General features: G+C 39.3%; 2 protein-coding genes across 4 annotated transcripts; one reads left to right on the top strand and one right to left on the bottom strand.

Annotated features, from left to right (window-relative positions):
* Positions 1-1,036: 1,036 nt before the first annotated feature.
* On the top strand, positions 1,037-24,647 carry LOC110052498 (RUN domain-containing protein 1-like). Of its 3 annotated transcripts, none has more exons than XM_089277366.1 (22): positions 1,037-1,349; positions 4,729-4,816; positions 5,534-5,584; positions 5,985-6,098; positions 6,522-6,629; positions 12,140-12,219; positions 14,394-14,435; positions 14,538-14,580; positions 15,142-15,165; positions 15,708-15,774; positions 16,561-16,661; positions 17,042-17,212; positions 17,654-17,721; positions 18,054-18,131; positions 18,454-18,643; positions 19,411-19,503; positions 20,308-20,430; positions 20,735-20,827; positions 21,413-21,481; positions 21,861-21,889; positions 22,644-22,738; positions 23,777-24,647. In XM_089277366.1, exons 1-22 carry the CDS (start codon positions 1,219-1,221, stop codon positions 23,890-23,892), a joined length of 1,974 nt encoding a protein of 657 aa, XP_089133492.1. In that variant the 5' UTR covers positions 1,037-1,218; the 3' UTR covers positions 23,893-24,647. The 3 variants fall into 3 exon arrangements, with proteins under 3 accessions (XP_089133492.1, XP_089133491.1, XP_020614285.2); XM_089277365.1 differs by having other exon boundaries at positions 17,651-17,721; XM_020758626.2 differs by lacking the exon at positions 1,037-1,349 and adding an exon at positions 3,782-3,916 and having other exon boundaries at positions 17,651-17,721.
* On the bottom strand, positions 7,352-8,141 carry LOC149098377 (uncharacterized). Its single transcript, XM_089277367.1, has one exon. It carries the CDS (start codon positions 8,139-8,141, stop codon positions 7,356-7,358), a length of 786 nt encoding a protein of 261 aa, XP_089133493.1. The 3' UTR covers positions 7,352-7,355.
* Positions 24,648-27,414: the final 2,767 nt, after the last annotated feature.

Below are 27,414 nucleotides of genomic sequence, written 5' to 3'. Positions count from 1 at the left end.
GATCTATAGATTTCCCGATCTAGACCGGTTACATTTTGCGGTGGAAAAGTTGCACACTAAAATACAAAAATATTGACTATTTTCTGCTGAAAATATTAGTAAAAGTGCCAAAAAGCCTGACGAAAGAAAAAAAGTAAACAGGACGAGCACACTTTAGCAGATTAAAGTTCAGCCCATAGCCGTTCGCAAGCAAATAAAATGTCAGCTAGTACAAACCAGTTGCATAAAACGAATTAAATTTTTCTTGTTTGCCATATAATAAACATCTTGCTAACCGAGCTTAGTCGGTCTGTATGGGAGAATCTTGACCTCGGTTGTTGTGTATACAGACCTCACTGCACTGACTGCATTCGGTCTGTGCTCACGACCTCGGTACAAGATCTCCAGCTCGGTTAATAGAGGAGTTCACGCTCTAAGGGACATTATGGGTAATCAGGGCCAGATTGCAACGAAATAAAGCGGCAAAATATCCGTTTTTCTTCATATTTCCGTTCTGAGTTTCATTTTCGAGAAGAAACTTTTACGGTAAATAGAAAAACTCTTTTCTCTTTTGTCTACATTTACTAGCGTTTTTGAGTCGATCATCTAAGCCTTAGCCTGCTTATCGGAGTAACGGAAATGTTATTTTTGTGAATTGTCTTAAACAAATCATTCGGTTTTAACCGTAAAAAAATTCCTACGCCCACAACAATCACTCGATCGGCTCAAAAACGCTGGTAAACCTAGAAAAGGGGCTTCCCCGTCTACAGTGTATGTTTCGTCTCCAAATGTGAAATCAGAACGGAAATCTAAATAAGGCTTTGCTTCTTTGTAAATTTGCTCTGATCACCCTTTGGTATATCGTGTGCTTCCAATGGCTGTTTTTGGGACTTATTATAAGTCTCTCTTTACCGTTGTTCTAAACATCACGAAAATGCCGTAATTTTGCTTCTTTTTGGTTATAGTTCTATCGATAGAGGAATGAGGGGCAGGCCAATCCCCCTATTCCACCCCTGTGTGGGTTGAAACAGACTCACCCTACTCTAGTTCGTCACCCACGCAGGAACTCGATGCGCGTCAATGCACGTCAACAATTTGATTGCTTGTTTCCGTTGATCTGCCCGTTGATCTTTGGTTTATTGCTGATTTTTCTGGTTCAGGTAAACAAAAAAGAGGCAGTCCTAGTTTCCGAATGTACCTGATCGACAATGAGGCCGAGCTGCAAAGTCTAGAAACAAAATGGCAGACTTTGAATACGACGATTCGACCTTTTACAGTTCGCGTCCTTTAGAAGAAAGATGGCCGCCTTTGGGAGCTGCAGTGGATAATGCCGCAGAAAATGGGGCAAAAAGCTCTGACTACACACGAAAGTAAGTCTTATTTCGTAATCCACCTTGTCTAAAGTGATTTCTAATGTTACTTCGCCTTCTGGGAAGATTTCAGTTTCAAAATTGCACTGAACTTTGCTTTACGATCCTCAGTTCATTATGCGTTTTGCTATTCTAATTTCATGTACATCGACCACTCGCGTTCATTCGTGATTGTTCGTCACAGTGTTATTATTGTTATGGCCTTCTTATTGCAAAAAGGTTCAGTGATAAAGAATTTTTACTTTTAGGTTTACCTTGGGCAACTAGTTCGTTAAGATAAGAGGTACCACAATGTATTTCAGCGACTCCGTAAGCTAAGCTTACGTTCATTTTCGCGCCCAGCGTGTTTTCATTGAAAGAACTTTGAAAATCGTGCAATCTTAGGTTAGGACCAAAATCTCGAATGAAACGTTCCGATCGTGAATGAATGAGCCTTCCCTCAGAAATGCCTTATGTAGGAAAAAATTGAAGAGTGAATATCGCTTTTTTGACATAAAGTTTCTTAACGCTTGTAGATGTCTTGTCCTTTCTGAATAATTTATAACCGAACATAATACGAGAAAAATCGGTTTTTAATCAAATTGACCCATGCTACACGAGCAAAATAATCACATTCTTCGTGGAATTGCTTCAAAAAAGAGCTCACCGCTCCCTTAATTCTTCGGCTGTTTTACATGTAGGACAAATAATCAAACATCCGCATTCATTCAAAGGTGATAATTATTTTGTTCCTAACATCTCAGATTTCAAACCCGGACATCACTAGACTCCTGTAAAATTACCTTCCTCTGTTGTTTCAAGAAAATTCTTCTTCCTTGTACAGAAAGTTCGTCTGTGTAATTAAATTATAAAAGGAAAGAGAGTTGGAGAGAGGCTAGGTCGGAAATGAGGGAGCAGTGAATGAAATAAATAAATGTAATGAGCATTTCTTCTGTTTTGTTTTTCAAAGTTATGTGGTATTTTCTTGTAATCTGCCTCTTGCAATATATTTTTTACTATACTGTTTTAGAAATTTGTTGTTTTCAATTGGTAATTGAGTTGTCAACATCTGTGAATTATTTTCGCTCTTTAAAATGGCAGCAAATTTAAGTACAGTCGTACAGGAACCTACAGTTCACCTTTTCACTGATTAGAAGTTCTCAACCTTCGCCTTCAACATTTGAACCTCTCTGTCATGAGAATTTACACTCCCAGTCTCATATGAACAGCATGTAAATGAACATTTTTCATGGGACCTCCCATAGTGCACAACTCTTCCGGCGGACATTGTTTTTCCTATTTAAAGGGTGTCCCCCTATAGCGGGACTGTGGTCTTGTTAGATGTCAAACTAGAAACCTGCCATCATGTATTCTTTTTATCTTGTATGACAATAAGAGAAAGGAGAAAAAGCAGACTTCACTCTTCTCTATGTATTACTGAAAATGACACAGCCGGTCCAACTACCCCTCAAGTTGATTATCTATCCATGGCATTTTGTTACATTTAACAAAATAAATTGTGGAATTGTTCAACATTTCAAGGTAATACATGTATATGGTCGAGAAAAGGTTTTTGGTAATCAAAGAAATTTCACTGTAATGTTATGACCATTATGTAAGTACACCACTGTTGACACAGTATAGAATCTTTATTACCAAAAGTGAATGTGCAGTGAACACTGTTGTACTTGAGCCCTTCAGTATTATCAGTCTGCTTCCTTTCATTCAGCTATGTGTTCCTCAAACTCTTTTTTCATGGGTTTTGTAAATTTATGTACATGTATAAAGTTTACCAAGTCAGTTTGACCTGTACTTCATGCTCACAGAAAATGCTTGACTTGCCTTTTCAGCACACTATTGAAAATTTTCGAAAGCCTTTCTCCCCCAAGTGTGGTAAATCTATAAATTCTCAGTTCAAAATTAGTGCAAGTAGGGATTACGTGGAGAAAATATTTGACTGTGGCTTTAGGATAAACCGGGTAAAAATATTGTTCTAACCAGATGCCCTTTGGTGGACATACATACATGTATCAAGTTAGAAAATGTATTTGCTTGCAGTATATGTACAGTGTCTTATATCAGGACTTCATGAATGATACTGACATTACTCTGGATGTTGTTGGGAAGGAAGAGTTCACTAGGTGCTAGTTTTCAGTACGTCTTTGAAGTACCATGTGTATCAGTTTACAAACTTGTTTGGCATGTATTTACATGTATGCTTAGTATCATGTACAATGGGCTGAAATTAGAAACTAGTGATGCATGAACTTCCATGCAATAAGAATTGAATAGTGCATGAACTGAAATTATAGCTAAGCTGAAAAGGTGTTAAATATGCTTTGAGGAGTTGTGCAATTCTAAGCAATTTTACAGACAATTTCCATGGTGATGGTTGTTATCCCAAAGAATGTGCAAATCTGACTGAGAATAAAGACAACTAGTAAATGAGTTCTGTGGCAGATATTCAAATGCATTGAAAAGAGGAGAGATTAAATCTCCTAGAAACAGAAAATGAATTAAAATGCTGTAAAATTTTACTGTCAAGGAAGAATACAGTACATGTGCGTGTAGTCCTTGTAGAGTTACAGGTGAGCCCCAGGCCTTGTTTCAGTTTCTATTCAGCTTGCATTCAGTTGAACAGGAATATTTTTTAGGGTGTAGGATTTACACTGTATATATTCAACTGTTCAATTTCCTTTGTTATCAAATGACAGAATATCTATTCTGATCAATTCCTTTTTTTTTTTTTTTTTTTTTTGTATAGTGTGTTCATAACCGTAAATGTATTACAGCTTTGTGGCAAACTTAAAACATCCTGATGTTTTAAAAAGGAATTATACTGCAATTTATTTCAAGTGAATCAAAGACATTTTTTACAGCTGTTTTTACCATCTTGTTTGTAGATGTAAACATCGCACCTTGCGTGTCGTTTTATTTTTCATAATAATACTCTTTTTAATGTGTTTCAAGGTTAGTTTTGTTCACAGTCAGTGTACCATTTTTATTTTGTCCCTCATCGTGAAGCTCAACCCATGTTTTGTTCTTTTGTTGTTTTTAACAGGAAGGGTAGTAAATTTGTAATAATTTTAAACTTGATGACTCTTGTTTTTTAATAAGCTTAGGATGAACACACACACAGCTGTACATTGCAAATTTTCAATCCTTATATTTTCCATTTTAAAGCGATGTCTTTAAGGCAATACATACTGTACATTCTCTCCTTGTCACAGAAAATGACATTGGGGGACAGTATTCTTAATCGTAAATCAAATAGTTTGAAATTAGTACTTCTAGTTTGAGTAAATGTGTTGAAATAATATTGTTTCACCAGATTTAGTTTTAAAAATAATCATGTTAATGCATACACTTGTAGCTAAGGATTTGTCATAATGTTTGTCAGGTCAGACCATGAAAAGCTAAAAGAGCTTGAAGATGAACAGGAGGAGTTAAATGGCTCTCTTCTTGCCCTCACAAGCCACTTTGCTCAGGTACTTATAATAATAACAACTTACTGAGTGACTTGAATGTATTGCAGCTGCTCAAAAAGGATAATTCGTTAAAAATGTTGGCCACAAATTTTCTGAGTTCTGTGACACAAATTTTTATATTGTACCCTGAAAAACTCCTGGAATTAACTTTAGTTACATCATCTCGGACTGGCTGTACATGAATCTCCACTTGAAGCATCCTATCCAGAAAGAGTTGGGGGAGGGGCAGGGGAGGGGTTGGGAGGTGGTAAGAATACTTTTATTCACTTTATTCTCTGGAGGTGTTGGTTCACTTGTTTTTTTTTTGTTGTTGTTGTTTTTTTTTCGATCAGAGCCAGATTTGATATTAAGCAATTAATTCATGCTTTAGGGCACGTCTTCGGCTTATGATGCATGTGGACCGTTTTGAGAATTATTACATTAAAACAGTTGCTCTAGTCACATGTACATGTAGGTGCATCCTAAAGCAACTTTACACGTTTCTACATTTATCATACTTGTAATTTGATACACAGCTAAAAGCATGAATCAATTGTTTCATAACATTGCCAATAGAATGGTAAGGCTTGTAATTAGCAAAGTTTACTTTGCACATACATGTACCGTGAGGCCTGCACATGCCTGTGATCATTGGATTATTGTGCATGTTAACATATACATGTGTATACTGAGTTTAATAGCGTGGCTTTGCTAGCTATTTTATAATTTGTTTTCTAGGTGCAATTCCGATTAAAGCAGGTTGTTGCTGCTCCTGAAGAGACCAGAGAGGTGGGTCAAGCTTATGTTCATACCTTTCTTCTCTAGTTCATCTGATGAAAGACTAACACAATTTTTGCCACTTCTTAATAAAAGTTGTTGCACCAATTCTTGCTGGCAATTCTTCTAAACTGGTCAGCTCTTTTTGAAAAAAGAACCACATTGTTATATTCTGATGTACCAGTGCTGTCTACTACACCCATTGAACTTTCCAGCTAGCATTGTCTTGTCTATGTGGTAAAGTCTGCTTTTACTCTTTCACTTGTGCAGTTTTGTAGAATGACCCATTAACTATTTTATCATGGCGTTCTTGTGATTTCTCTTTGGTGTCAAACCACTTTTTTGCCATCATCTAGAGGTAGCTTCTCAGTGTTACATGGTACAGTATTTGTCATATCATGTTTCTTTGTAGCGGTTGCTAATGGAGCTGGAAGAGTTTGCATTCCAAGGATGCCCTGATGTGCGAGGTCCACAAAAAAAGGAAAGTCCAGAAAAGGCATTGAATAATGATGGTGAAGATAAAAATGTGAGTTTCATGAAACATATTCAGTGATAGACCATTCTCTGAGAGCTTGCGAATGTAGAATCAAAGTGACAATCTTTTGATCATTTAGTCTTTGTTAACCAAACTAAAATAATGCTGAGACTGAAGTATGCTTTCCATGGGTAGTAGCAATTTCTCCAACACTAGTGACTATGTGCTAATTAAGTACGAAACTGGAGTTACCATAAGATCAAGGTGTAAGCCTCCAACATGTGGGCTTCTAATCTTGGAAGAACTTGCATGTATAAGTTAACAGTATTTACAAGCTTAATGGTAAGTTACATTTGGTGGGGCCATGTTTACGGGAAGTGTTATTCATGCAGTCAGGCCAAACTTACGGTAGAATGTTTGTTCCAACATGTCCCCTTTTATTTATAAATTATTACTTTTTTTATTTCTAATCAGAACTTACAAGAATATGAACAAAAGCTGAGCCTTGAGAAAACAAAGCAAGAAAGCCTCATAGGACAATTGAAAGATCAACTGGAGGAAATGGAAAGATGTGTCGTTATGGTATGGGAAATTAGGACTTCTCCACTCTGCACTAAATGTCTATTAAATATTTTAATTGTATTTAACAACTGCATCGCAAAATGGAGGCTGGGTGCCTGTGATATCCAGGAGCTTCCACTATTGGCAGCCAGCTCCTAGATGGAGACTGCTCCCATGGCTGGCAAATCCTGGCAAGCCAGCCATGAGCCCCCACGCAGAAGGGAGAGCAGGCACCCGTCACACTGTGTGAACAGTGGAAAAGAGGGAGGGAAATGGGGGGGAGGGAGGAAGCCTTGAAGATGAGGTCCCATGAACTGCCACGCAAATAACACGCTAGCGCCTGTAACGCTAAACACACTTCAGTCAAAGAGCACATGGGATCTGGCGCATGCCCATGTATGAAACGCCGCTGACTCCAGACAACACTGGCGCTCTTTGTTGTTAACTCCGTTAAATTGCATTTAACTGCATTTAACAACTGCATCGCAAAATGGAGGCTGGGTGCCTGTGATATCCAGGAGCTTCCACTATTGGCAGCCAGCTCCTAGATGGAGACTGCTCCCATGGCTGGCAAATCCTGGCAAGCCAGCCATGAGCCCCCACGCCAAGCCGGAGGACCTCCGAGCAGCGCGCTAGCCAGCTCGGAGAAGAGAGGGGCTCATGGATGGGGAGGCCAGAGCCCCGAGAAAAATGCCCAAATCCGTAGGCACCCAGTAACTGGCAAATTAGTGACAAAAACCATACCTGTTAGGCAAGTCGTTCAGCTACTGAAAGGATGGTTTCCACAGGTGTGCGCACATATAACAAGTAAGCATCACTCGACCAGCGACCCATTGTCTTAATGAGATGATCAGGGACACCTCTCTGGGCAGCAGTTGTAGCGGCTCCAATTCTAAAACTATGACCCGAGAACTTTCCAGGAATACCTGCTGCCTGTAGAGTGGTTTGAAGAAATGAGGAAAGCCGAGATCTAGAAAGAGGAGAGCCATCTTGGTGAATAAAGAGAGGTCCGGCGCCTGGCCCACGAAGATGAAGGTAGTTTGTTAATGCAGTCACAGGACAGAGAGGAAGGGAACCACGGCCAAGATAGATGAAACAACCCTGCCTGAAAGGATCAGTCTTTGCACACTTGATTAACACTCGAAAGCTTTGGGGATTGGTGGAGGAATCTACTTGAAGATCTGCCGTGGTCAAATGAACAGATGGATCAAAGGTACCATTTGTTGTAAATTCACCAGCTCTAAGAAACCCAAAGAAGCCAAGACAGCGGGCTGCCCATAGCATGACACTGTCAGGGTTGATAAAATCTAAAGACTTGTGCAAAACAGACATAAGGTCGGCTGTCACTGGTTGGCGCTGAGGGAGATTTGGGCCCTGATGACGTTTGATCCCTCGTAAGAGACGCTGAAGTTGAAGACGGTTGACAATTGGGTCTGGGAAGCCATAGTCAATGTGTAAAGAACGGACTGCAGACAAATATACTTTAATGGAAGAATGGTGAAGACCATCTGCTAAATGGGTACAGAAGCGCATCAGAGTTTGTTCACTGGCTGGTAAAAGAGGCTGACTTGGCTCGAAGGGAGTATCCTGACTACAAAAATCTAAGAACTGACGTTGAGCCGAAGCATAAACTTGGTGAGTAGAAGGTGCGAGGCCATTGGTCAAATAGAACTGGCATTTATCTGTCAAATTACGGGCAGCTGAGCCAGCAGCGTTAACGGAATTGGAGTCGCCCCAGGAGCTGCATGAGGAGCAAGATGATGGAAACGCTGAAAATCAAAACGAGATAAGGCATCAGCAATCGAGTTGTCTTTACCCGGCGTATGAGAGGCAGTAAAGGCAAAGGAATGTCGGGCTGCCACAAGTGACAAGTGACGGAGAAGAACCATCATGTTCGGATCCTTCGTGGTGCCCGAACGCAAAACACTAACGACTGCCATGTTGTCGGAGCAGAACTCAACTCGTTTAGAAGCCCATCGGTGGCCCCATAGGGAAGCTGCAATAACCACCGGAAACAACTCTTTGTAGGCAATTGCCAAGGGATGCTGAACAGCTGACCATTCACCCACAAACCATTCATGATCACAAATTGCACCATAACCCCGAGCACCAGCAGCATCTGAGGAAACGTAAAATTCAGGCAAGGTCGCCCACTGTGGGGAAAGCAGGAAACTGAGACCACCCCAAGAATGGAAAAATTCTCGCCACCAACGGAGGTCTAAGCGAAAGTCTTGGTTGATCCTAATTGGGTGGCTATCACGTCGAAAGGCTGATAATAAATTGATCATGCGTCTCAAGAAGGTACGCCCCTGAGGAACTACTTTACATGCGTGTTGGAGATTGCCAATGAGAGATTCCAGCTCCTTCCGTGTGCAATGTTGTTTGAGGGACCAGGCTTCCAGAAGTGCAGCAATACGATCAAACTTATCCTGCGGCAGACGGGCCTGAAGTGAGAGAGAATCGAGCTCAATACCGAGCACAGTTAAACAAGTGGATGGCCCCTCCAATTTGTTCGGGTGAAGAGGAATACCCCACTTTTTAAATAGCTTAACACAAGTATCAATATTGTTCTGGCAAACAGGTGAGTTAGGAGGGCCCAATGTATGGAAGTCATCCAGGTAGTGTAAAAGAAAATTCACATTATAATTGTGTTTGAGGATCCACTCGAGCATATCTGCGATGGACGAGAAGATGAAAGGAGCAGAGCGTAGTCCAAATGGAAGCGCCATATCAATAAAATATTTCCCACGCCACTTCATACCAAGTAGGTAACGATCATCAGAATGGACAGGGACATTACGGTAAGCACTTTCCACATCGAACTTTGCCAACAGCGTTCCTCTGCCGTGAAGCATGATCCCATCGATGATATCATCAACCTTCATGTACTGCACTGAAAAGGGTTCTTTTGGAATGCCATCATTGACACTATGGCCTAAAGGACTAGACAGATCCAAGATAAGCCGCCATTTTCCAGGCTGGTACTTCTTCGGGATAATTCCAAAGCGACTCACATGGAGGTTTGGGATAGGGCTATAGCAACCCAGCTGAAAACCATTTGTGAGACCTGAAATCACGTACTCCACTTGCGTTTGGTCGGGGTAAGAACACAGTTCATGCCGAAGTTCCTCCGCGTCTATGGGGGTTACTCTGGATGGGGGGACCAGGTCTTGCTGCGGGACGCCCAAAATGGACAAAGAACAAGAGGGCAACGCATGGTGTGCCACTTCGGAGGGCATGTCATTACCAAAAGCATCTTGTGGTGCAGGAACAACAACATTAACAGGAACAGGAATCAAAAAATTTGAAAAGGAAACTGAACAAGATGAATGTACGCTATTTACATATGGTTTGGATCCCACTTCAACGCCGCAGACGTTTGCTTTGGGATGGGGGAGTTGACTGGGAGCACCGGTAGGAAGAGGTTGAGGCCCGAAATGGACAGTTGACACGTGGATGATCACCTTCACATTTCTCACAGCGATGGAGGTACCGGCATTGACCAAAGGTCCAGTGACAGGTGCCATCATTCCAAGATCGGCAAAAGGTGGATGAACCGGCTATCGAAATTGAAGCTGAAGACGAAGTGGTTGGCTGCTGGCTTGACTGGGGAAGAGGTGACGAAAGAGTATGGAAGTTGTACAAATCATGGTTCATGTGAGACCAGTCCACCAAACCTGCAGCAGCTGCGTCCTTGCGGAATGCAACATCGTAATGGAGCCAAGCCTTCCCAGGGAACTGGCGCGACGTCTTGAGAATTAGCAGCTTGTATTGTGTCATGTCCTGCCATCTGGAAGAATGAGCACAGCAGAAGATCCACGAGTACACAGTGAATGCTTCAACCCATGTCACGATATCAGTGATCTCTTGCACCCTTTTCTTGGAAGAACTCACGAGAAGTTTGCCATCAAGGTACGTTTGGGGCTCTGTCTCCTGGGCTTTCAAGTTCTCTGCTAGCAAGTCAGCAAGATCCACAAATTGGCCAGACCTAATTTTTGTCACCAGCTTCTCCGGGATAGGGGAATAACCGGGGCCAACAACAAACGGCCTATTCAGGGATATTGAGGTAGAGGCGATGGAGGAATTAGAACCAAAGGAGACCAATGGCGTGAAAGACTGGTTGGAAGATGGCAATCCATTCGCAGCACCACGAGAACCAAACAACGATGACGAAGATAAAGAAGAATTGCCTAACGTGCAGTATGTTGAAATAAAGGGAGGAACGACCAAATTACCTGAGGACTGGCCTGCAGAAGAAGGCAGTGGTTGGTTAATGACAACAGAACCGGATGACGTTGTGCCCGATGCCGCGTTTCCTGCTGTCGAAGAACTCGATGAGTGACTTTGCAAAGCCGCCAAAATGCGAGGTAACGTATCCCCCAAGGCTTGTGAAAACGCTTGACTGAGGTCCTGTTGAGAGAGGACGAAGGAGGGCGGAGTGGACACCGGAGTCGAAGAAATGGGAGGACGTACGACTGAAGAGGGAGAATCGGCTGAAGAAGAAGGCTGACTTGAATCCAACATGGCGGCCACACTGTTGTTTGTTGCACGACGATGTGCCATACCAAACGAAAGAAACAACGGCAAGATTCGAAAAACGACGAACGAAGAACAAATAATGCACACGCTACTCCGGGAGGAAGCCTTGAAGATGAGGTCCCATGAACTGCCACGCAAATAACACGCTAGCGCCTGTAACGCTAAACACACTTCAGTCAAAGAGCACATGGGATCTGGCGCATGCCCATGTATGAAACGCCGCTGACTCCAGACAACACTGGCGCTCTTTGTTGTTAACTCCGTTAAATTGCATTTAACTGCATAAAACTTTATTTGTACTTTGTGAAAAAAAAATTGTTAAGTCACATTTCTTTGATAATTATCATGACAGGGTACAATTTTCCAAGATGCTATTACTGTAAATCCATGATAATGTTTGAGGAGCAGGATGGCACCGTTGTGAGAGTGCTCACTTCCCACCCATGTGGCCCGGGTTTGACTTTGATTCCAGCCAGGTTCCATAAATTATGGGGTCAAGTTTGTTGTTGGTTCTTGCCTTGCTCCGAGGGTTTTTCAAAATTTCAATTCAATCAGGATAGAGGACCTGTATGAAAATCAGATAAGGCTGATGTGGCTTCCTTAGTAATTTATTTTTATTTTTTTTATTTCTGGATTACGATTATTAATGGTTATGCCCTGTGGGGATTACCGGTATGTGAATTTCAACAGTTTTCCCTCAGAGGACAGCAGGAGGGGATGACTGTAAAATGTACTGATTTAAATAGAAAGCCAGCAGAGAAATGTAGTTAGCAAACTTGTAGTTCTAAATCATGTCAGCATTTTTCCATAGTACCAAAATAAAGAAGGTGGGTCGGGGAGAGAGGGAAGGTTGGGGGGGGGGGGGGAAGGGGTTGGGATATTGTTAATGATGTATTAGGTTTTTGAAGTGCATGAGTTTGTTAACTGAGTGAATTAAGATACATGTATGAATGAAGATTTAGTCACACATAATTTTACATTTTCTTATTTAGGGTGTCTCAGGAAATGCAAACGAAGAGTTAAGCCCAGAAAAGCTTGTTGAGAAGCAGCGTATTGTGATCGAAGAACTGAAGTGAGTCTCTCTTTAGTATTATTTTGTAAATGCTCTTTCCTGTTTATTTTGAAATCTCAATGAAAATCTTGTCTTCTGCAGTAAACGAAAGACTAAATTTGTCTGAAATGACATTTAAAGCTAAATTAAAGTATGAGTTCATAAACTGAGTGGCAGCATTATTTAAAGCACAATAAAAAATTAAACTATGTTATTATAATTTTTAAAGTTAGAAATAAATGTGTAAAATCATAAAAAAATAAATTGATAATTTTTGCTCATTTCATTAAACTTAAAAAATAAACTGAGGAACTTTGAACATTTGAATTTTGTTCTTTTGCATGATTGTACAGATTATGCAAGGTTTTGCAATGCATGAGTATGTAGGTTGACATGACTGTGCTAAACTTGTGTAAATAATAAAGTACTTCAATTTATTTGAATCTAGGCAGACAAATAAAATTATTATCTACAGTAACATGATTGTATACTATAAATATACAACTTTGTCACAGAGCCAATTTGAAATGGTCACAAGTATCGCATTTGCACATACACATGTGTTGTATGTATTGAATTTGTTAGGTTTACTTTAGTTAGTAATTACTGTACAAGCATTCATGGGTCCCATGATGAGATCTGAACCTAACTTTTGAACCCTTAATAAGCAGTGCTCAACGGACAGTGGCTTGTGAACTGGTGTTACTGGGCATGAGACTAGCAGCAACAGATATACGGTATAGCCTTGAGTGTAAAATGTGTAAACTTGGGAATATTTTAGGTGGTACATGTGTATCATTCCAGGAGGTTAATATGTTTTATATTGACCTTCCAACGTGGGCCAATCTGTTTCAACTGGAAGATACAGTAGCTTTCATATTCATATACTGTAAACAATATAAAACAATCTGAATTAATTCATGAGAAATGCTAATGAATGAATTCCAAAAAATATAACCATATACATGCAACTAGATTGTTATGTCTGACTTAGTTTAACACAGATTAGCTGAGGGTGACTGCAAACTAAACTTAAAATTAATCTGATCTTCATGTACAACAGCTACACCGAAGCACTTATGAAAGCTAATATGCCTGAGTTATTTCTTGTCCAGATGATCACACTTGACGGATTGAACTAAGAAATGAGATTAGGTAACAAGTGCAGTGTTGATAAAGGAAAAGCTCCCAACGACAATGTGCTGTCAAGTTTTGAAGATTTTTGACATTGTTCAAAAGTGACAGAATTTTCGCATGTGACTTTCTGATGTTTTTTTTTTTTGTCCTGTTTGCTTTCATTTTCAACAAATAATGATGACAAAAAACTTTAGATTTAATTTCCTAGTGGCTTTCTTTGCAATTCTTTTCTTGAAACCCTTGAAACAAACGAAAGCTGTTGTTTCTCCAAACAAAGAAATCAGCTTTATTTACATGGGTCTCACTGGGCCGTCTCACTGCAGTGTACCATTGAATATTCTCTAAACTGTAATTTAAATACAATCTTAACAAATTAGTATTTCATAAACTGATTTATTAAAGATAAAAGATAAATTCTTTCAGCCTCTACATGTGGTCAGTAATAAACTGATTTCAAGTTCTCTAATTCCCTTTTAACCTGATGGTGAGGACACTTGAACCATCAACACTTGACTTTCTTTGGTACACAGTTTTTAGTGACCATAGATAGCATAAGTGTGTTTTGTATTAACAAGAGTATCAAGAATTTCTACTTCGTCAAAACACTAATCTTGTACATAATATAAAAAGCCTTCACTCTAGAGTCACAAAAAATGTAAAATAAAAACTGTTAAGTGTCCATGGTTCAAGTGTCCTTACTGTAAATCTTTTGATTGTTAAATGATATTACAATGCCATTATTAAATTTCTTCTTTAAAAAATAAATGTAAAACTGTTGACATGATGTTAAACTAAAAACGTGTCAAATAAGATATGATTTATTATTAAGTCTAAAAAACTAAATTTTCTATTCATAAACAGATTTTCTTTTAATTTGCAAACGACCATGAAGCAAGAAGTTTAATTCAATTAATACAGTTGCTGGAAATATAATTGACATTGCAATACACGGTCTATTACTGACACATGTATATAAGTTGACTATCTTCAATAACTATAGTTTTATTGGTGTATACAGTAAACTTGTACAATTATGGTAATTTCCTCATTTTATCTAGGGCAAAAATGGGTCTCAATCTAGAGGGAATAGAGAAGTTAAGGTGAGAACAATTTCTGAATGATAATTGAAAAATTAATCAAATCTTTTGTGGTCAATACAGGTTTACACAAATCATTGCTAACAATATTTCTCTTCATTTTAGCGATGATGATGTGCGGAAAAATGTTGATAATGCAATAGGGGAGGTAGGGAAGCTTTATTCATTATAAATTTTGAATGTTCACCTAGCTACACTGTACAAATCTAAGTACTGACAGGATATTTTAAACTGCATGTTTTCTGTTGGTAATTTTCACTGCATATATTGCAGTATTTATAGGGCTAGGGTAATTTTATAAATTGGTTAACATAGTTGACACTTTAATGGCGTTAATGCAGTTCTTGAAAAACACTGCTTACAGGATTACAATTTGGGTAAAACATTTCTTTGCATCTCTGCTTTGATCTGTTATTTTTCTTGTGTTGTTCTCACAAGGAAACAACTTCTTCAGTGATGTACATGTACATGTAACCACCACTAGTATTGAAGCTGTGACTGTGAAAAGTTGCATGATACATTTCATGAAAATTATATTTTACAGCAACAGTTTTGAAAATTAAACAATAAGTCAGGCCAAAATCAATAATGTGAAATTTACTCCATTGCGTTGTAAATGTCCTTTTCTGTAATATTGGTGAAGTCGTGTAACAATGTTGCAAAGTAGAAATGATGTTTTATGACCTCTTTTTTTGTTCTTGCTCAACAGCTCATGCATCCTGTCAAGACAAAGGTATTATTGAAACCTCTCTACATGTACATTACATAGTTGTTTTGCTGTGGAGTGTTTATGTGAGCCTGCCAGCATGTGCAACATGTCTTATTTTTTATGACTTTGGGGGAGGGCAGAGGGAGGGAGCAGGAACCAATGGACCTTTTCTGGGATATGGTGGCCATTTAGAATTCTGTTGTTTAAAATGGCTATTATGGGATGTTTAGGGGGCAAATATATAATAATTAACCCCCCCCCCTCCCCTCAACATCCCATAATAGCTATTTGAAACAACAGAATTCAAAATGGCGGCCGTAATGGTGTTCATTAAGTTCAACTACAGTCCTACACTTTGGTCAAAAAAGTAACCTTGAAGTGTGACGTTTTGTTTTTATGTAGAGAGCTACATGTACTTACATGTAGGTAAGCAGCTAGGCATGATATTGACTTATAGACCTGTTAATAATTTTATATGGTATATACAGACCTGTATAAATGTTGCCATTGAATCAATAATTCTTAAAATAAGCTGTAATGATAATGGTAAGACCTTTACTTTACAGGAGGAGCTTGTTAAACAACTCACAACTCAAATTGCGGATCTGGAGAGATTTGTCACATTTTTGCAGGGTTTGTCTTGGTGTTATAAACCTGAAAAAGAAGTTTTAAACACTATATTTATATCTGAGTTCCGAATTCTCTATTTTGTGTATGCTAAACTAATACTCTTTACAAGTGTATGGTCTGTCAATTGATAATGTTGTTACTTGTAGTTAAAGAGACACTGTCACAAAATATTTCCCTGAAACTGTTATAAATTCATGAAATGGGCCCTAAATTATGTAATAAGAACTTAATTAGCTCTAACTAAATGATTAAAAGCAATTTCTCGAAGAAAGCGCACACTGCAGGAACATTTTTGCAAAATTTCAATGAATTTCGAACCAAACTTGAACCTTTGAAAAACTGACATCCTGACGCTTTTTCAAAAATCCATATCACAATTTCCGTTTCCATCCTTGCTATCATTTTAGCCTCATTTCGTAATGGGTTTTAATCATTTGTCGAGTACTACTCTACCAAATAAAACCATTATTGTTCAGCGTTCAAAGATCGTTACATGTTTTTGAGATTTCCAAAATCATGCTAAAAATGGTGATAGTGTCCCTTTAATTGAGTAATTAAATAATTTACATCATTCTTGGTTACACAAGTATGAGTCACCCTTAAAATAAGTATTTTCAAAATTAGTGTAATTATTTACAGGTGTGTGTTATATTGATCATACCTGTTCAGTAGTTTTGAGAGACATTGAAAGTGTCATTGTTGACACAATGAGTTTCATACAATGCAGACTGTAATACATTGTCACAAAGTTGAATGGTATTTTTTGACAGTTATGTTATTTCTTTATAGGTGAAGTGGAAAATGCTGAAGAACGCACAGAGCGAGCCAAAGCATGCCCTTGCCCTGTGCACGCCAGAAGAGGCAGAAAAATACCAAAGGATCGTCTGAGGGTACAGTTTGCATTAAACCAAACTTCAACATCATACAGTACATATTTTTAAGTCAGTAGTAACCAGCTATACGGTAATTAGGGGTCTTGATCGGCCTGACCACATGAAACACACGCATTATGCAAAGTCAGGGTTTGGGGGTTAACAGTGCTTGTATGTTATTGTATAATAAGTAGTGAGATCGACATGTGGGAGAGGTCCCCCCCCCCCCCTGCTCAATAATAAAATGCAATAATAACTTTTGAGAATACCCAGTCGTACGTGATTGAAAGTACTCAACTTACTCCTAGAACTTGTATTGCTGAATGTCTGAGTAGAAACAAACTCTTGATTGTGAAGTGAAGATTGTGCATTCACTTCTTTTTTGTTGTTCTGCATAGGGTAAAGGTGGCTCCCATAGATCAGTGGAATATTCATCGGACAGTGTTAATGAGCTGGATTACGCATGTGACTACAGCTTAACAGAGGACATGTCTGGCAGTGACGACGGCAATGGGTGCTGTCTTCATGTGTCGCCTATCCCAGAAACACCTGATGAGATCCGCAGTAAGGTATGAATGAGCTTTATGCAGTTTCATAGTAACTGTCACTGTTGGGTGTTCTACTAAATGTTACAATTCACAGAGCCACTGACGTTCTAGCAAACTTGCCACTGATTTGACTGTGTACAATCAGGACAACAATGCTAAATCCACTGATACTTAGTATATAAAGACATTTATTGTTATCTCAATCTCAGTCATTAAACTAATCATTGCTCATACAACTAAGAGAACATGGTTGGAGAAGGTTGTCTTAAAATGTGAGGTTGATAGACTGAGAGAACGAGAGATTAATTGATATATATATGTATTGATTCTACACTGATTCTATTCTATTCTTATTATTGATCTATTGATTGCTCAATCCATGGTTAATTTACTGATTTATTGATTGATTAACCTCAAATAGGTAAGCTCATTCTATTCTGCTTCTTTTTGTCCCCCAAGCAGAAAATACGAGATGCAAGTATGGCAATTATCAAAAGAGCGCTTGCAATTTTACAGTTGTTTGCAATCAGGTGAGGCCAACATTGCGGAATTTGTTTCTCGGCTGGCTGATTACCAAACCAAATGAATTGTAATTTTTTTTTTTTGTAAAATAAATGCGACATTGATTATGATGCGTGGAGGAACATGAGGGTCCAGGAGAGGAAATTGGAAAACTTCGTCCACAAAAGAGGGGTGCTTGTCTTCAACCAGGAACCTAAAATGACACCAGTCAAACTGTTAGGCAACCTAACAAAAATGTTGGGGAATTGGGGCTAACCAGCAATCGTACGTTTTATTCGCAAAAGTCTTGTGTATACGTCGTTTTTTGCTGACAGTGTCGTTTTTACTGTGTATTTTTTAGTCAGTTTGGCTGTACTGGAAAACAGATTCAAGACCAGATTATAAAGAAAGCAACTTCTGTGGCTGCACCAGGATACTTGTAAGAAAATCTCTGTTGATAACTTTTTCTGGAATTTCTTTAACTCCTATTTGAGCCGAATTTTTCTTACAGGTCTTCGAGCGTTTCTGGTAGAACGGTTTCATGGATTATGTTACTGGAAATAATAAATGTAGCTTCCATTTTGTTAGAAGTTTTTTTTTTCTCGCAATCTACATATATGTGCTAGTGTTCACGTTCTTTGTTGTGTGGAGAGTAAGTGGGGTTGATAACCTTAACCGATTACAATATTCATGGCAAACACTCTGTGAAGAACCTTCGCCTAAACTTCCTATTTATGTACTTTGTCGTCGTTTGTTTTCAGCGGACATCTGGCTCAGCTGCAACAAGCTGTTCTAAAAATCATCGATATAAAGTCACGCGAGCCGCCCAGCGAAGGAGAGGAGTCTGGGCCTAATTCGCCTCAGTCTCCGACGGTCGTGCAAAGAAGGACGCGGATACGTACCAGTTCCATGTCTTCCGCCGACACTACTCTGTCAGAAAGCAGTGATAGGGTAAGAGAAAGGACTTGGTAATAAGGATAATTAGGGAGGAAAAACAGGCACGAACACCGTTGGCTTACTAATTTTGGAATTGCCAATGGAGCAGTTACGGCTCGCTATACAAAAGTTGGTAACCAGGAGAAAAATGCGATGTAGTCTTAGAAATTTGTCAGTAAATGATTAATAAATCAAATTATCAGTTTAAGACCTGTAGAGTCAGACTTTTCAGAAAGGCACAGTATCTGATAGTCAACAGTCAGTGGATTCTACATGTAGCAGTCAGATTTAACACATTCCTTGGTTGTGACACAATTCTGTTGGCCTCTAGGTTTGAGAACGACTGGAGCGATGTTATATCGGACAAGATGCATATTGAATTAGATTTCTGGCACGTTCATATGGTGTTATTAAAAGTTAAAGGAATCATTTCCTTGTTGTATGGTCTATATTCAATATTTTTCCATTTAGACGATAGTTTTAACTGAAAAATCGGTTATTCTCCAGTCGCTAGCTTCCAAGTTTTAGTTATGAGAAGAAGTAAGAGCAAATCCGTTAATATGGAAGTTTAATTTCTCCTTCATTTTACCTATACCTTGTCAAGCAGAGAGGTAATGAGATTAAAGACATTAGTCAGCGAAGAAAGATCGTCTTGATGTACTACCAAATTCTCACAACCACAAAACACAACAAGTCAACAATGAGTAGGACAATTAGTAAGGAGAAGATTAATTTTAATCATGTAGATTTTCATTTATTCCTTGTGTGTATGTTCATAATAGTTTGATTACGCCAGAGACGCTGAACTGGTAAATGTTGTGAGAAAAGACTTAGCCATGGCTTTGAAGGCTCTCTTTCAGCATGGATTAGTAAGGGTGAGTTCACAGCGACGATTGAAATACTCACAATCTGGTCTACATTACTTGCAAAAAATTTCAGTTCGGTCACCTTTAATCCCATTTCGGACAAAGTTTGGACCAAAATTTCGGATACTTTGCTGAAACAGAGCTAATGTAAATTTACGCCTACGAATTAGACTAAAACAGCATCTGTGAAAATGATAGGTTTACTGCACCCTCACGGTTTTACAGATACACGGACTAGAAATTAACACAAATTTCAAAATTCATTTCATTCGAATCTATTGTCTCAACTAGAGTTCGCTCCATAAAGGAAACTAAGAGATTTGGAGCTACTTGAAAATTTATGTGCTGTCAATATTTCCGACCCTTAAAATTTCGGACGGTTTTATTTTCGGACATCTTTTTTGCCCGGAATTAAAATCGTCCGAAATTGTTTGCAAGTAATGTACTTTCTTGTTCCTCTCCCTCTCTAACTATGTATACTTTCGTGTTCGGGACTGATTAAAGGGGCTCAGTCGCGGTGTTTTGTCTTTTTTTGGGGGGCCACGTACAAAATCTCTTAAATGGAAGGAAACTTGAAAATAATAGCTTTGTAAGATAGGAAAACATCAAAGAGATAATAATAAACCCTAAAGGAACAAGGATGGTCAAGGATGGCGAAGATTGACATGGATTGCAAACGACGCATTTGAAAAATTTAGGCTAAACTTTTCAAAATGTGCAAACCGTGAGTGAGCTCCTTTAAACTTCTTCCTCTCTCACGTCGTTTCTGCCTTCTGTACGTAATCCATGCCCCTGTTATAATTGTGTTTTCAGACTGTTGATCATCGTCTGATCTCGTCCAAGTCGCTTGTGGCGTGTATTGTGCCCACAACAAGATCGTCTCTTCCCAAGCGAATGCATATTTGGGAACTTTTTAATGAATATTACGGAATGAAGGTAAGTTATATTTCTATTAATAAAAGTAAAACTGGCCCAAATTTTCTGTTCCAGACTTCAACCTTCACAAGAATGCAAATAAATTGTTGGAGACATTTCTTTCCTCTTGCCTGTAATCACCGAACCGAGTGAGACTGCGAACAAATCTCGAGTGCTCTGATAGTTATCTCATCAGTCTGACGTCATTAGAATTCGCGTTGCTTAGCAACCTTTGAAGAAAACCGACCCCACACTTAACCTGTTCTTCTTTGTCAGCTGGGTATGCGCAAGGTAAATATTTGTCTGTTATTTTTTTTCTTTTTAGCGCGGGAGAGAATATAACTCCACTCCTGCCAGACGATTGTCCGAGGCATTTGGTATCGAGGTTCATGGCTCAAACTCGGTCACAGCTAAACAGGTATGAGTGTAAACTAATGGCTTCTTTACTTGGAGGGCCTGTTGAATAACAATTTTTGGGGGGGTATCTGGTGGCCATTTTGGAGTCGCGCAAAACGTGGAGGTTTGGGACGAGAGAACGGGAACCTCGCTCCTACTCCCTATGACGTTGTTTTCATCTCTCTCTCCAAGCCTCCCCTGTCGCCTGATCAATATCCACTCGTTCGATGCAGTTTAGTTATTATAAGAAATATCTTAGAAGTGTGGGTGCAGACGTGTTGTTTGAAGCACGCGCAAGAACGTTGCATTAAGATTTTAATGCATATACTATTAACCGGGTGCGAAGGCCGTATTAGTATAAAATAGGCCCTTGGTGACAGTTCAGGAATGGCAGAGGACAAATATTCGCTTAGAGTAATTCTGAGCAAGCTTGGTCAAGATGACCTATTTCATGACTCTGTTTTTGAAAAATATTGCAGATACTTTACTCTGCCTAATACTTGGAAAATATTGGACAGGCAACAAGGCAGTTGGTCGGCTGATTTTGGTTATTGGCCCTCTGAGATAAAGTCTCACATATTCTTGTTTATCTTGTTATTTTCTATAGACATTGTTGAGAACGCTCCACAGAATAAAAACAACACACGAGCCCTGCAGACGGAGCATGGACGCCATGGTGAATAGCCAGATTATAGTTAATAAATAACAGACAGTGTTACATGAAAATCATTTTATGAGAAAACGGTCTGGCATTCTAGCAGTGTCATCTCGGTTACTGCTCGTCATGCAATGAATCTACCTGGAGTAGGACGGCGTGACGGGACAATAATTTCTTCAAACGAGGCCATTTGATTCATCTTCATGTGATGCTAAATGAGACTATTGTTTCACTGTACAGTACGTTCATTGAATATTAATATAACAACAGTATAACAAGCAGAATCCTTGCAATGCTGCAGGCATGAATTTTAACAAGATCCATTGGATTAAAATGTTTTCCTCCAATTAACCTAAACATTCTTATTCTGATTTCTTTTTTCATACTTCTTTTGCAGTTCAAATCCTTGGTGTGCGCTGGAATAAAGTAAGTTTCTTGATTAAGACCACGAACCGTCCTGACATATTTCTGTTTTGTGCTGTGAGGTGATTTTCACGCTCATTTGTAATTCAAGACTAGAGTGCAAAAACCATACCCTATTTAGGACCAAAATTGCCAAAATCGATACCCTATCGGCTGAAAAACCACACCCTTTGTGGCTGCACATATCTATATAGCCCATATAAGTAAGTACCCCCCGCCCCAACCTTATGGTTAGTCGACTAATTCAGCTCTAGTGGATTGAATTCATGAAGACTGGATTCTCTGAGGCAAAGCCGAAACATGATTTCAACTACTTATTTTTTTTCCCTCCTTCCTCCTTGGCATCCTGTCTTCCTCCACCGAGACTGTATGCACTATTATTAAGGCCCCGTCCACACTACACGGGAGGAACTTGAAAACGCAACAATCACCGGTCATTTTGGATTTGTGTCTGAGGAAAACTCGGTCAGGGAAACACAGGATTATCGTGACGCCAGCGTTTTCGAAAAGTTCCGTTTTTAATTTTTTTTTCCGTGTACACGAAAACGAAAAGCCAGCGTTTTCAAATTCCTCCGGTTTGAAGAACGTTTTCGAAAAGCGCCGTTTTCGTGCCGGATTAGTGTGGACGGTCGGCCTAACCGTAGAAATAAAGCGGCGTTTTCAAATTTCTCCGGCGTAGTATGGACGCTGCCTAAGTAGCTGTTGCTGTGTGCGTGCGCATCTTTTCTCAATGTTTCTCCGCTTGTGTTTGCTGCAGTCAAAAAAGGCTCATTCACTGGTGCCGTCTGATTGCCAAGAGTTCCTCGCTGGTGGAAGAACATTACCAATCATGGTCTTACGTTCTGATAACAGGTAAGACCCGTGATAAAGTACCTTGTAACGTTCGTCTTATAGAGCGACTGGGCCGCATATGAAAGAGAAATTTTCTCTTGGGCGTCCCGTAGAATTCTTGTTAATAAGCTCTCCCCCCCCCCCCCCCCCGCCCGAAAATAAGGCCCTTAATGTCTCTGACGCAAAAGACCACCCCCGAATATAACCCCAGGGATGTTCAGACACTTGCGATGTTCAAATGATGATTGTAGAACTCGCTTTGTGTTTTATACCGTTATTTTCAGTCTGAATTTTAGAGGAAATTTTCATGCAGTGTCCTAACTTGTTCTGAAAGTTGTCTCGACATTAAGTCGCTTCTGAAATATACTTAAGCCTTCCCATTCTTAAAACGCCAAATCCCCCTCCGATGTGCTTCCACTCACCATGCCCCGGTTACTACCCCTCCCCCCTCCCCCACCGAGATTAAATCCACCGAAAAAAGCGTTTCGAACGAAGACTAAGCCTGGCTAATTTTTGGATTTTTTACAGTTTGAGTTCTAGACACTAAGCAATAGTGAACCTTAGTTTACACAACATAAAACTACTACTGTACTACTCTTCTACACTTGGTGTAGGATCAGAGTATGTATGATTAAAGTGTCTCCCTAAGCTTTTTATACAATTTGAGTATATGTGCGCCCTCGTCAACTATCACGCGATAGAAATCTGGAGCTCAAAATCTAATTGTTTTAGTTTAAATTTACTAGTCGTTCAAAACTTTATCTAAATCCTCTTCACAGACACTTCGAAAACGCCAAGAAGCGGCCGTCATTTTGTTAACAAAGGTACACTGCTACGCTACTCACTATCTATCACAAAATAGAAATTGAGTGGCGTAGCCAATCAGAGAACGGCTTTCGTGATAGAACGCTAGTAGATTTATGCTAATTCGGGTTAGATCTAGAATTGTTCCTCTCGGTAGTCTGATTCCTCGTTGTCGTAACTTGCCAAATTGAGATATTTGTGAGAAGTGCACAGGGAAAGTCCAGGCTCACTATTTGTACTTTGATTTTTTTTTAGGAATGGACGAAGCATTGGAACATCTAGAGCGACTGAACGAATATAATTTCCATATCCCAGAGGACCTAGCAATCAGGCATTTAACCAAGATTAATGATGCATTTGGAGACACTTAATGAATGGAGATATTCAAAAAAATACGATATTTATCTTGAGATAATAAGTTATCTTCAGATAATAGATACAAACTGGTAAATAATTTAATGAGGGGATTCTTTTTTGAGGCGTCTGGTTAATTAAAAAATGTTTAGTTTGATAAAGTATTGAGTTTTGTAGCAATATCAGTTTTTGTTGATTAATTTGCGTTTTATTTGCATCTATTTTGCTGCTGTTTTTATTTGAAGTTTTTAGACAAAACTGACTCGAGTTTTCTGCTGCCACAGAGCCGATTTGCGGTTTGAGAAATGGGGTAGAACCTCCACCTTCTCAAATTTCCTTTTTTTCTTGGAACTCGTATTCTGTGTGGAAAAGTCTTTTTGAGGCACACATGTAGTTATTCTTCTTTTTTGTACATTATTTGTTTTCATTTGTTTTTTCACGTGAGTTTAAATTATAAATTATTTGTGGAGCTATTAGCAGACTTTTTCCTCTCGCAGTCTGTCCTCATATCGTGTGTTTATTATTACAGAAAATTCATGAATGCCTTTTTCTAAGAAAGCAGGCGACGATTGAATGAAAATTGTGCAGTAAAACATCCTCGTAATATGTAATATCACTGATAATATTAATTGATGTCTTCAAACTGCCAGGACGTATCCTTGGTAGTGATGTATTGTTGGCAAGTAATATAATGTAAGAATTGATGTAAAGAGTCTAACGTTACATTCCAAGGTAGAATCAGATGTCAGTAAAATAAAGATAACTTATTAAACAGTGGTCTCATCCCTTCATACAGTGATCCAGGATAATCGATTTTTTACACGATTTTGAGTAGCTCACAAGCATGTCTGGCAAAGGTAAGCCAAAATTGAAGGGAATATATATCTATTTTTTCTCCTCCCTTCGCTCGCCCTGTGGGGGCTGACTTGAGAATTTCGCACGAGTTTATCGTCGCTTCGTGCCTGTGCTATTTATATTAAATTGGCACGCGACGAATCGATATTTCGAGGAAAAATAAATTGCAAAATTACATTCAAGGTAAATTTCTATAAGGTGGAAGAAGTTGAAAACGTAGTGGTCAGGGTTTCCGTGTCCCCCTTGCAAATACATTTTACGTGCATTTGGCGAGTAACGAACGAACTAACAAAGATGTCAAATCAATGGTTCTGAGCGGATAAGTTCTGTGTGGGCCTACTCTTCCGTGCAGAAAGCTTGCGAATGCATTTGGTTAGCCACCAGGTGAAAACATTAGTAATATTTCATCTTATGCTTTGATGTACGCAGTGTTTTATCAGTTCAGACTTACAGGTATAACTGTTTCCACATCAAATTGAAATGGAGCTGACTTAACAAAGTAAGCCATCACTCGGCGATGCAAAGCTATTTATGATGTTGAATAAAAAAGATATTTACACGTGGGTGTTGGTGGAGGGGAGGAGGAGCAGATCGTGTTTTACAGAAATGAAAAAGTCCTTTCAGACCCCTTTCACAATTCACGGAAAATAAAGTATAAGGTTATGACGCGTCAAGAAAAAAGGGTGGGGGGAATGTTTTTCATTTGTCGAACGTGCAAAACCAATGAGATTTTGAAACTTAATATCCAATGCACAGCCTTGATCGACATCTTCGCTATTTCTCCGCTTTATTTTGCTCTCCACAGAGCAAAAAGGACATGGCCCCTTGATCCCTAGAAAAATTCCTTTTTTGTCCCTTGTTTCCTACCCAAAATTCCATTGTTTCGAAGTTCCCTTTAATAGTAGAGATGTCCCTTGTTCCCTTGAAATGAATCATGAGTATTCCCTTGTTCCCCCAAACCCCTGGGAGGCCCCCAAAGAGTAAAACTCGACTAATTCAAAGGGATCAAATGGATTAGCTTCCATAGATATGCAATATGTTTTATGAAGAAACTGACGGGTGTCGAAAATACATAGAGACCTGACATTATCAAAATAAACGGTTCACAGCGAACTCAACGGTTATTTCTCATTTCACTGGAAAAGTACTTTTTAGAAATCACGGTTTAGAACTACTAACAAAATCACTACTGTATTCACGAGAAAACAATAACATTTCACAATTCACGGGAAAAAAAACATAAGGTCATTCAGGAATCATGAAAATCTGATGCCCTTTATTTTCCTCGCCGCCACTCGGAAGTATGAGGAAACAAGGAAAATTACCAATTTAAACACATGCAATTTTGTGAAAGAATTTATTTACAACATTGATCATTTTAAGCAAGATAGAAATTAGGAATAAAAGCGAAACAATGAATGAAAATTTGCTGGCGAAAAATTTCAACCACTGGCCAACGATACCGATAACGACACAGTTGTGAGTCTCGGCTCACTCCCCAAAAGTTAGTTTTTCCGATTGCGAAATTCTTGAACGGCCACACCGCGCTTTTACTAGATAAAAAGAGTCATAGTAATATTATAAACTTGTGGCATTTTTACAGGCAGCTAGCCATAACCAAAAAAATAAAATGGTTGAAGCATTCTTTCAGATTTAATAAACAACGTTACGTTTTGCATTCTTGAAATTGGCCAAGGTAGATAATTGTATCGACCAGCAAAAATAATTCACTGAAACGAAATCTTGGTAGTAACTACTGCGTAGGTATCTATGCTGGCGTAAGTCTGTTCCGCCGGAATTTTCTGTAGAGGACGACGGAGGATTTCTCAGTACTGCAAGCGGGCCGTGTGTACAATCAGAAAGCGGCATGTAATCACCACAATACTCAATCCTTTCCAGTACTTTGTTACTCGCAAAGGCAAAAATTTTACTGACATTCAATCTATTCGGCAGCTCCTTACCTAGTAGCGTTGAACGGGGTATGAATAGGGCTTATCCACTCCAAAGCCAACCGATCGAGAGAGGATCGTGGCCGAGGGATCGGACTTTGATGTGCATTTGCTTCGCCGGACAGTTTTTACCGCGCTGAAAGGCGCAATACCAACGGGACCGCTGGGTTTTTCACCATCAAAAGACTGAGTTTTGGTCCGAGCGCTAACTGTTGGGTAGGAATAAAACTGCGGCCTGGAGCGTGTGGCGTTTGTTGACTCGTGTTTGCTGGACTGGCAGCGATCGGTACGCGACGGCGAGATCAAGATGGAAGGCCCGAGAGATCTGCCCCCCTTCATCAAATTGTCTTCATCTTGTGTTATCGGGGATGATACTAGCCATAAGTATGACGCTGCGTGTAAATTTGCAGGACGTTTCGAACTGCTCGTGTTACTATTCCGCCTTTTCGTCGTACGCTGATCTTCCTCTTCAACATTTTGACTTCCTTCGCACTCATTTCCGTCACTTTTTTTGATATTTGTAAATAACTCGTCATCTTCTTTTCGTTGTTCGTTAGTTTTCACATTTTTGTTTGACCAATTTACAGGCATGGGATGTTGTTTTGAAGCTGCCTTGGAATTAAACGAACCCATTTTGACTAGTGGGTTAGCACAGTGGTTTTCTTCGTTGGTTGCATCTCTGGTACTTATTTTGCTGACATCATCAACTCCTCAATCAACGCGCATCGTTATACT

This window comes from Orbicella faveolata, unplaced genomic scaffold, assembly GCF_042242905.1.
Source record: "Orbicella faveolata isolate gen_17 unplaced genomic scaffold, um_ofav_v1 contig_46, whole genome shotgun sequence".
NCBI lineage: Eukaryota > Metazoa > Cnidaria > Anthozoa > Scleractinia > Merulinidae > Orbicella > Orbicella faveolata.
This window is presented reverse-complemented; position numbering and strand designations above follow the sequence as displayed.